Source organism: Saccostrea echinata, unplaced genomic scaffold, assembly GCF_033153115.1.
Source record: "Saccostrea echinata isolate AGI-Se365-2 ecotype Australia unplaced genomic scaffold, CSIRO_AGI_Sech_v1 ptg000054l, whole genome shotgun sequence".
NCBI lineage: Eukaryota > Metazoa > Mollusca > Bivalvia > Ostreida > Ostreidae > Saccostrea > Saccostrea echinata.
Genome location: NW_026889803.1, coordinates 38,858,488 through 38,870,000, shown reverse-complemented (window position 1 = coordinate 38,870,000; position 11,513 = coordinate 38,858,488). Strand labels below are relative to the sequence as shown.

The window sequence follows — 11,513 nt, the reverse complement described above, 5'->3', positions numbered from 1 at the left end:
TTTGTGAACCAAACAGAACATTGGGGTTTTATAAACCAAAACAGAACATTGGGAACTATACAAATCAAAACATAACACTGGGGGTTTCTAACCAAAACAGAACAGGGGGACTCCACAACCCTAAAAAAACAGGAGGATGTACAAATATAAACAGAACATGATGATGTAAAAAACCAAAACAAAACAAGGGAGCTTTATATGCTGGGACATTTCAAACCATACAAAGAAGATACGAACGTAACGAACAAAAACAGCACATTCGGACATAACAAAGAGAACGTTACAGACCAAAACTGAACATGAGGATGTTGTAACCAAAACAATTGGACGTTACAAATTTGCTTTAAGAATGTTATGAATGACAAATAATTCTTTCTTACTGAGTCAAATCCTTGGAAGCCTCCATGGACTTGATTTTGTCCTTCATTGGCCGACACATTGTGTTCCACTCCATCAATTGTGAAACGTGCTCCCTTTAAACGTTCCGTTATACGACCGAGTGCTGCTCCGATGTAGGAATGCCTGGCCTCGTATTCTAAATAGTCGTAAATTTGTTATATTGATTTTCAGAGTAATTTAAAATCAAAAGTATACCTACATTCCAAGAAATCTTTAAGACAGAGGGAAATTACGTTTATTTTTTTCTAGAGTTGTAAAATTCTCTTTCCAAACGTGAATCATAGTTTCAGTGTTGCCAATTTACTGTGATTAATAACTGAGCAGATTGTATGTTCATAATGAAAGTACAAGATACACTATAATCCTATTTTTACGTCATAACAAAGTAACTTGATTGGTAAAGAATTAGATAAACTTCCACTTCACTAGAGAGAGTCTAAAATATGGAAAATTGGAAGACAGCTAAGTCTTTTAACTGAGTTATCTAAAACCTAAACTTGTGTTTTATAGAACTCTTTAATCAGTAATAAATACCAATATATCGCATTCAACACGGTTTATTGTGCTATGATTAGGAGAGAGTATTTGTGAAAACTTAATGTAGTCTAGCAGAGTTAATCATTTTTCCCAATTTCATTTATTTTGAAGTTAGTGAAAATTTGAATTTCGTCTGTGCACAATTGTAAGAGTGCCACAATAGCCCTTTGGAGGGACTTTGGAGGGAGATAACTGTCTATAGATTTTAAGATCGATCACTGAGTAAGTGAATGCAATATCGTACATCTATCTATCCAAATTGGATTGCCATACACATAACATGCATAATGACATACTGTACTACAAATCATGAACTCTTAAAAAAAAAGTTACTCCGCCAAGACAAGTTACAAATGTATATAATCTTTTGATCAAGAAAAAGAAAACAAATCGATTCCACAAAAATTACATTATTCGTCGAAACATCAGATAAACACGAACTGTTTTGGCTTACCTGATGCTGTATCGAAGCCTAAGCTAATATCAACAATTTTTCCGTTTTTGTCCGGCATCAGGATGTCAGTTATTGTGGCTCCGTAGCTGATAATTCTGACAGTAACATTGTTCTTGTTGGTAAACGTAAATCTGTGAAAAGAGTTTTAAGTAAATCTTTGAAATACTAAATTATCTATGCACAAAATACTTGAAATCAGAAATGAAGAAATTCAAAATTTCATAATTAGATACTAAGTAAAACTTAGTTTATCGGTTGTAAGGTAGCCTCAGATGTTAGCAACTTTACAGTAACTTCATGGCCGTAGGAACCGGGGGGGGGGGGGGTGCCCCCCCCCCCCAATAATTTTTCCGATATATAAATTACTATAGGAAACATAGAGCTATGTGCTTGTGCCTCCTCAATAATAACGTCTGATGACTTTTTTTTTTTTTTTTTTTTTGCTTGTCAAGGAATTTTGGAAGTTGATAGTGCCCCCTCAACTAGAAAATGTATGATTGTGCCCCCTCAAAGTGAAATTGCTTCCTACGGGCCTGAACTTTGATTGTACACATTGAAAAAAAGAAGAAGAAATACTGGAATTTAGTCGAACACTTCTTTGTCTTTGAGCGATTCTTAAAGTGAATCGTAAAATGCAATTACTTAAATATGTGCTAGCATTTTAGAATTTGATCAATTAGTAATATCATTAACGTGTTCTTGAAAATTTATAAAGAGGGTGAGTATCAGCAGGAAAAGAGAGTTTGAACGACTATAAAACAAAATCAAACGCTGATCTTCTATCTCGCCAGTCTGATATATCAGTTCCTACAAACCTTATATCCTTGAAATGTGTTATTTATGTAGCAGCAATCAAATAAAAAAGAACTGATAGTGCCTTCATGCTGTGATTGCCAAACACAAATCATTTTTTAGAAGGGAAAACCCAGTGTTTTGAAATCGAATGGAAAATCCTATATTTTTTCATCTCCTCAGTCATTCGTTTTAAAATATTTAAGTTATAACCATGCTTTCGTGTCACTGAAAGGTTCCCCTCTTGAAGATATATTCGAGAGACAGAAGTCTTTTCTTTAAGAGCATATATCCTTTCATAAGAGAGCTATTTTTTTTATTGCAGCATTGGTAGGAATAAGTGCAATCGGAAGCCGAAGTGTTGCTTTTCAGCATTCATCAAGTAAATAGGAAAAAAGATAAATGCGCTGCAAGCTATGCATAACGTAAATTACAGTGAAAAAAGTATTATTTATTGATTATGAAAATTAATTTAATTGATAATCTTATCAAGCTTTGTTTAAAAAACAAAAAAAAAAAACAAATTGAGACTCGTGTTTTACATATTGGCTATACATTGTATTTCAAAAGAGAAAAGGAAATATTTACATGTATATAGAAATGGAATATTTGTATGTATACATGTACATTGTTTTTAGCATACAGAAAACAGAAGCGAATTATTTTAGAGTAGAGATCGTCAATCTTATAGATGCATTATCATGATGGTGGTTAATAATTTATTGGTTATGAACTTAGCAGTGAAATTCATGACCCAGGGTCAGGGGTTGTGGAGTTAGAGTGGAACTCAAAAGATCATACAGAGAAAATGCATAAATTCTTTTGAAAGCTTCTCTTTCCTTGTATATTTAGCTGAGAAACTACTGTAAGTGCATGGTTATGATGAGCAATAATTTACCTCAAATAGTTTTGATGTATACAATTTATCTTCACTTGTGGTTTTACGTACAATAGTAATATAGTAAACTCTGTTAGAAAAGGCATTTGACATGTGATATTTCAATGTAAAATTAAAGAAAACTATTTATTTCATTTTATTGTATATCCCGAGGCTACGTGTTTATATTCTCCGGATAATCTGTTCTTTTGCTAGTAAAAATTTATATTTTTTTAAAGCCCTTTTACCGATGAGACTGAACTTTTTAAACAATTTGATCGCCATCTTGTACAATGTATGCGATTTTTCTAAGTTAGTTCAATGACATTGCCGAATATTATCGTTATACATTAAGTGCCATTCTTACAGATATAACATTCAGTATTTTCTGGGACGACTAACCTTTTCACTTTTCTGCCGTCCTTGATATTACCAAATGCTTCTTCTGTTGGGATGACTAGGGAAACTTCTGTTTGAAGAAATAAATATTTACTTTCAATGATTGAACCATCTGCATGAAATAAAACATACATACAAAATGAGACCATTATTCCTCTCTGCAAAAGATTAGGAGATAGTAGTTTACAAAAAGATTATTGATATCTTGCTCACCAGACTTGGGTAATGATTCATCCATTGTGCAGCAATAGAAAAATATAATCAATTTCTAAATGACCCTCAATATTTTATTATATTGTACTAGTTTGAAAACTTTGAGGTCTTTGAATTCTTTATCTTGAGGGGGAGATAAGGTCTAGTGACCTGATTAAATTGGTCAAAATATCCGAGTTTGCAAGTGAACCATATTTAGTTTGTATGAAAGTTCTCTTGCTCAACAAAAATGACAAGATTTGCTTTCACAAATCTGAGAGATTTTAATTGAGAATACAATGTACTTACGTATAAAATCTTTAAAATCCCCTCGATCTATAGTCATTTAATTTTTATTATCTATTGGAATTAGATATCGGTACAACACCTAACACATCGTGAAAATATGATGTATTTTAAAGAAACCTCCATAAGAAAGACTGTGAGTTAGTAAGTTTTTTTTAATTTCAAAATCACTGAGTATTTTAAAGTCAAGATTTTCATTTAGGTGTACTTTAGTCCTATATAAACAGTAAGTTTCATAACTATCTAAGAAGGCTGGGTTGTCAACGATTTACCCAACAGATCCGCGTAAAATATGAAATATTAATTTCTGGCCATAAATTATTATTTATAGTAAAGAAAAAAGCATCTTCCAGCTATTTTATAAGGAAATTCCCTATACTCTTATTACATAGCTCTTACTTTTCAAGAGGTTTATATATAATCTAAAATGGTCCTCTTAAAAGAAAGGCTAAATAATGTCTAGTGTAGTCAGAACTGTAAACATACGAAGTTGTTACATGTAGATTTTTATTAATTTTTTTTTAATTTGGATTAAGGTTTTGTATAAATAAAACTGTTGTGGGCATTGTACTTTTCTGTTATTTGCACACTAAGATTCCCCAATCCTAAAATGGACTCATTTTTTATGACAGGAAAGACATAAAATTGTTTTTTTTTATTTCGACAAACGGGGTACTAAGTAGGATTGACCTTAATTCTCTCCGTGCCAGAAGACACATTAGGCTGGTTCCTTATTTAACTTCATTTTATATTAATTCATACATTAAACTACACGAAATGTGTCATCATAAGATAGCCATAGCAGATATTCTTTTAGAATTCGTATTTGAACACGCTTCGATGATTATGAAAACTACACTATACTAGTATATATATACAAACCTTGTTTTTGTGCCGATGTTTTCCCGATGTTATCATCTTCTTTGCCTATGGAGCAAACAGAGACATCAAATGACGATAACATTCTTAATTTATGCTCTTCTTTATTTTTTTAATTCATTTCTTCACGTTGTTTTGCTCATCAAATAAGAAATAAGACCCCCATGCTGCTATATTTCAAGAGCTAGATTAGTGGAAATCGTGTTTCCAAGTTATATAATAATCTGTAAAATGTTCGCTATAATATCATTTACAGGGAGATACTGCGTCATTGCCAAACTAAAAAAAATCTAATTCGTAGATAATGAAATAAAAATTACTCTCATTCTGTTTCAGGTTGAGTTCCTTGAAAAAGTGGAAAGAAATCAATTTATCGTTTTACAATTCTTATCAAAATCTTAAAGCTATCTAATTTAATTTGGACTTTCCTACTCTTTCTCATTACGGAGTATTATAAGTTCATCGTCACCCTGTTCACTTATATAGAATTAATTAGCCATCCCCCTTCCAAAGGAAATCTAATTTATAATTAAAATGCACATTCAGCATACCTTGCTGGGCATAATATGACAAAAATGGTCTTTTAATAAAATTTGACAAAATGTATATAGAGATATAATGTCATTTATCCTTAACTGTCAGAGTTATCTCTCTTATCAGAGGGTAGGTGAACCTTAATATATCCCATATAAGCTAGGCATACGATACTTTGATAAGCAAATTAAATAATGCTTAGATAGAGACAATACTAGTAATTAAAATTCTTAAAAAATCACTTTTCCTTTAAATGGTTGAACTTTCGTCAATATTGTACCTACCAGAGAAATGAACAGCTACGCCAATAACCACGGCGGCCACGCAGATAAAGGCAACCACGCCCACTATGATGGGGACACGCTTACTGCTTCCGACAGGGTTACCCTCTTTAAAGGCGAAAATAAATAATTATGTAAAAATCATTTTCATGAATAAATACCATCTTTTTCTATGATAAACAATGGTAAATCTCAAAGTGTCTGGGGCTATTTTTCAAAACTTTTTGCCTACAAGAAATACGGCAAATCCAAGGGTACAATAGAAGTACCTATTACTTCTGCATGATGCTCCAGTAAGAAATCCATTGCTCACATCAAAGATGTACGTACAATATGCGTACAATATGTCAAACGTGGACAGATGTAAATATCAGTCTGCTTTTCTTGGGAAAAAAATGCACTTGTTCTTTTTTTCGGACTGCAAACATGATTGTGGTTTGATTAAACATTTTGAACATACAGGCTTGTTGGAGATTTTTATAAAGTATTTTGGAATCATTGCGTGTCCCTTAGAATCCCTTGCTTCCCCCGTTTTCCTAAACCTTATCTTGTCCTGTTTGACGTATTAACAACAATTATATCTACATCGTCTTTAAATTCCACGTCGAACATTTTTTTTTAAATTAAAATGAATTTTCTTTCGCTACTTAAATTTGCGGGAATTATTTGCATGACGTCTGAAGATACAAACCAAATTCAAAACCGGACTATTTTGACATATTTGTGAAATTTCCTTAAACGCTTTGCTTTTATAGGAAATATAATAAGATTTTTTTTTCAACCCATAAGTATTCACTGCATTATTTTCAAGTTAGCGGGTGGTTTTACAATCATTCTTGTTTAATATTATAGATTTTTGAAATAGATACCCAGTGCGCTGTCCAATTTAACATTGATATTACGTGTGCCTCAAACTGGTCGAAAACTTTCAAACTGTCAAGTTTTACTATTTATTTTTGTTTCTTATCATGGTATGAACGTCATTGTATATTGTATATTTGAATGGAGTTCTTATGGAAATTGGCATTTTCCTGTTGATATATTGTGTAGATCCTAATAAACCAAAAATAAACTATATAAATCAACATAATGGTCAGACAGGAAGCAACTAGGTAGATCGCGGACTTCATTAAAAACGATTTACGATTAGATAGATTTGATTTAAAATATATTTAGAAACATTCTAAGTTAACTGGTTCCAAAACAGGGTGTTGGTAAAAGTCAGCTTACCAAGTCTGATCTTATGTTATCTTCATCAATCACTACGTTGATTGCTAAGTAACGAAAGAAAAGTTATATATCCACTCAAAATCAGGAAAAACAAAACTGCGCACACCACCTTCAGATATAGTAATGCTTTGTATTGTAAGAGATAGGGAAGTTAACCATATTTCTTACAACTCCATTAATTAGTACTCACATATGTCAGATCTTAGAGATGTAATTTCAAGTACATACATATAAAGATTGTCTTATCTTTGAGCATTTGAATCATGCAACTGCATTTGCAACCACGAGGGCATGTGCAGTGATTGAGTTGAAGACTTGTTCGCATTTTTTTTATAATGTTATTTTCAAAACAATGGTTTTCTGACAAAACCAGGGGCAATGACATTCATAGAGTACACAAAGTACATAAATTAAAATTAATTCATGCATACAGTTAGTAGGAATTAAAATTAAACAAAAATTCCACTGCAAACTCACCTGCATCTGACATGGTGAATAAGATGATTAGAGAAATGAATCCAGTAGATCAGACCACTTAGCACCAGATGAAAACCTCCAAGAGATTGTCTACAAGAAGGAAAACATCGACTAATTGAAGTTAAGCGTTAAAATAACAACGGAAAAGGTATTCAACTTTCAACAAAAAACACACTTGACCTACCTTTTGATTTCACGAATCGGCGAAAAATCTGCTTCTGTGAGCTATATTATCGCGAACGCTTTTGATCGAAATAAAAAAACTCGACAGTTGCAATCAGCTGTGCGTTCTCATTTATAGCATATTATATAAGTATTGGTGGGAATTTCAGAAACGCCCATGGATTGCACTTAAGTATAACGAGAAGTGATGCGTGTATGTACATACGTGATCTAAATCTGTTGCATGCTTCGGTTCTCCCGTTTCTAAATTAATCGAGTTTTTCTTTGAATAGAAATTTGTTAATTGATCTATTTTTCCATTTGGTATTTCTGTCGTTTTCATTTTTGAACGACATAGGACGTATTCTTCTATCCCGCTATCATATTAATAATTTCACGTACCTGCATGGCCATAGGAACCGGGGGGGCATGGGGGGCCGTGCCCCCCCCCCAATAATAATAATTTTTCCGATATATAAATTACTATAGGAAACATAGAGCTATGTGCTTGTGCCCCCTCAATGATAACGTCTGATGACCTTTTTTTTTTTTTTTTGCTTGTCAAGGAATTTTGGAAGTTGATAGTGCCCCCCCCCCAACTAGAAAATGTATGATTGTGCCCCCTCAAAGTGAAATTGCTTCCTACGGGCCTGACCTGTACATTTTCTGTTATATCATAACATTTATGGATATTTAATTTCATTACATTTCAACCTTATCCACATAAAAAAAATGCTACATATATAACATTTGAAAAATGGTTCCCTGAGAAAGGTGTGATTTCTCAGAGGTATTTTAGTGCTTTCTACTTGTTTTTCTTTGAAAACTAAATATAAATACAAATACGTGTGTGTGTATAAAATTAACGAAGGAGAAAACATGTGCAGTCCTTTTTCGTGACAATGTTCCATCATGAACATATTTTTATCGAGTATTCAAAACTTGAGTTGTTAAAATTACCGAAATTTTGACTGAATGCTGGCTGGACAAGGAATTAAAAAGTGTCGATTTGTGCTATCACTTCTTTAAATTCTTTTTATTATGCATAAATTAATAATCAAAGGTTTATACTTAGTTGTCTTTTTTTTTAGTGGAAAAATGTTATGAAATCCGTGTTGCATAGTTAATTATGTTAATAAAGTGCTTAATTAATAAAAGATTCACAAAGTACCGATATGTGCCATTCCCAGTACATGTAGAAGGGGTGGACTTCGATTGTCTAATTCATCGGGACAAGCATTTCCTGCATCAAACCCATGGCTGTATAAGGCAGAAATCCTTAGTACATGTACAAAAAGATTGAATCTTTTGTTTTAAACTATAGTTTAAAAGATAATAATCAGTTTTCTTTTTTTAAAAATCAAACAAAAGGAGACGGGTGAACATGACGAGCGATAAGCCTATAGTGTGACAAACATGAAGATGAAAAATTAAATTTCTATTATATCAAAATTTTCCTTGATATTTCGTCTAACATTAAAATATACTTTATGTAAAATCTCTACAATTTGCAAAAATCCCTCAGAGTTTGAAATTATTTGCCTGTGAAATATTAGACACACACTAAAGCGGGCAAAAAGAATCATTTTCGCATACTATAACACTATTTTTCGATATGAGTGGGTCTTCGCTCCACCGTTTTGAATGTTAATCCTCAAAGTTTGCATAAAAATATACATTTTTTGCTTACCAAAAATATGGAGCAATGACCCACTATACTTTAAAAATATACTTTTATGACACAACATTCGCATCTTTTCGAGAAATACTTAAGTCCATTAAGTCAAGGGTCATATCACAAACATGATTTAAATGCCACTGTTCGTCAGGACTTGTGTAGTCTAGTGTTTAGCGTGCTAGTCTCGAAAGAAAATGATTCTCAGGATTTTTATTGCTAGGGTTCGAACCCCACGAATATCACATTAATCTTTTTAATAAAAGAATAAATTTTGCCGAGAAAATTTTCCTCAGAAGAGTTTTGTTTATCACAATTATATAAATTTCAATAATGAGAACTTTACTCTAAATATTAAATTCACAAATTGAACATGATTTTATATTTCTGAAGCTAGTATACTTATTACGTTGCACGGCAACTGCATCATGGGTATGATGAGATCGAGGTTGAGTTTTGATCCCAATAATAAAATTTTAACGACTCCTGAACATTACAATTTCTATGAAAGTTATACTTGTGAATTGCATAGTTTTTCTTGTTGTGCCTGCGTGTATTAAATCTTGGTCTGTGGCTTTAAGGAGATGACATAAACATGTAATGATTGATTGATTGTTGTTGTTTTACGTCCCGTTCGAGAATTTTTCACTCATACTTAAAAACTGAAACCATATACCGGTGAAGGGCTTCAAATTTAGACCTTTACTCGACATTCAGTGCCATTGAGCAGTTAGGGTTCTTTGTCGTGCTAACGCCTACCGTGACACGGGGCCTCGCTTTTTAAGGTCTCATCCGAAAGACCCGCAACTTTCACATCAAAGTGCCGAGAGCTTAACAAGGAACAGTTGCTACCTATTTTTTTATCGACTTAGGTCAGTCGCGGCGGTGATTTGAACACACGACCTTCCGATCACGGAGCGAGCGCTCTACCGATTGAGATACCGTGACGGTTTCACATGAAATGAGCTGAGTTAAGATCTTTTCAACGATGCAATAAAAAATTTACAAACCTATATTGGCTGTGTCTGCATTTTGAAAATTCCCGAAAACTGTACATATTTATTCCCCGCAATGAACTATGAGAAGTTTTACTGAAAATCAATGTGTCCGTCTGTCTAGCTGTCCGTATACCTTTGCCGTATCTTAAAGATATCCAAAACAAACTTGTAGATGCCGTGCATCTGTGAAAACTTTATAAGATGCATGTTTTAATTGCTCCCACGGTTGTGGGGGGATAGAGTGGGTCTTTTTGTCAGTCCCTCAAAGATTTAACTCTAGATTTAACTAATGGCATTGGGTGCTGCTGCGTCATCCGTATTCTACGGGCACATCTAGTTTCTCGCTGTGAAAATATATTCTTATACATGTATTTCATAGATACTTAAGACAAAGCTCTAGATAGTGACCTTGAATTTCTACATACTTACGGCTTTAAGGAAATCCCGCATACTTAAATACTGAAACCTAAATAAAAGAGGTTCCACGAATCTCAATAAAAGTTCCTCGATGATGTTTTTAATCTGTATTCCCGACGTCTATTTTCAACTACATGCAATCATGATTTTTGTGGGTAGGGCTTTGCGTATTACTTAAACTGGTAAAATGTGTTGCTAAGTACGATTGAGACGATACTGGAAAATGGGTATAAATTAAAATATTTAACTTTTTTTCTTGGCATCGACAAAGATAAAATAGTATGAAATTTTCACAGATGTGCTACAGCAAAGTTCTTCTAAGGATTAAAGTTCGTAAATTGTAAATATGATCCCCCCCTCCCCCTGGATTATACTAGCAAGCTTTATCGGTTTCTCTTAGTATCTGTTTTATCATCGTAGATAGAAATGTGAAATTATAGAAATGGAAGTAGAAAGCATGAAAGTTACTTTTCTTCCTTGAAAATTGGAATTAAAAAAAATAAAATTGACGTTCTTTCTTACAGATCTTAACATAAACGTACAGAATGATCAAAATAAAAGTTTCGATATTAATCTATCTGTGCATCTCAAATTAAAGGTAATATTTTTTTTTATTTTATTGCCGGAATAAACCAGCAAATGGACGGTTTAATATTTAATAAATATGAACATATTCCAAGAAAATCTTTGTTAAATATTGTAATGTGCTACAAGAATTTGGCAAATGTAGTCCAAAATACAAAGACGGACCATGCATGTTATACATGTGATTGGTTTTTCACTGTATATTGAAAGTGGTCTTTAAAAATGAAACTGGCGATTCCACTGGTAATAAGGGCCCCTTCACAAACATGAAGTTTGTTGAGAGCCAGTTTGGGCGATGTTCAACTTGTCCGGACTCTGT

General features: G+C 33.0%; 1 protein-coding gene across 1 annotated transcript in view; it reads right to left on the bottom strand.

Moving 5' to 3' along the window:
* LOC133205911 (galactose mutarotase-like) overlaps positions 1-7,487 on the bottom strand; it is a 14,265-nt gene extending 6,778 nt beyond the window's left edge. The window contains exons 1-6 of the mRNA XM_061341804.1: positions 7,358-7,487; positions 5,654-5,758; positions 4,839-4,883; positions 3,462-3,528; positions 1,391-1,521; positions 381-535 (exon numbers count right to left, since the gene is read on the bottom strand). Coding sequence (XP_061197788.1) covers positions 381-535; positions 1,391-1,521; positions 3,462-3,528; positions 4,839-4,883; positions 5,654-5,758; positions 7,358-7,370 — 516 coding nt within the window. The 5' untranslated portion in view covers positions 7,371-7,487. The remainder of the gene's footprint in view (positions 1-380; positions 536-1,390; positions 1,522-3,461; positions 3,529-4,838; positions 4,884-5,653; positions 5,759-7,357) is intronic.
* Between the last annotated feature and the right edge of the window lie 4,026 nt (positions 7,488-11,513).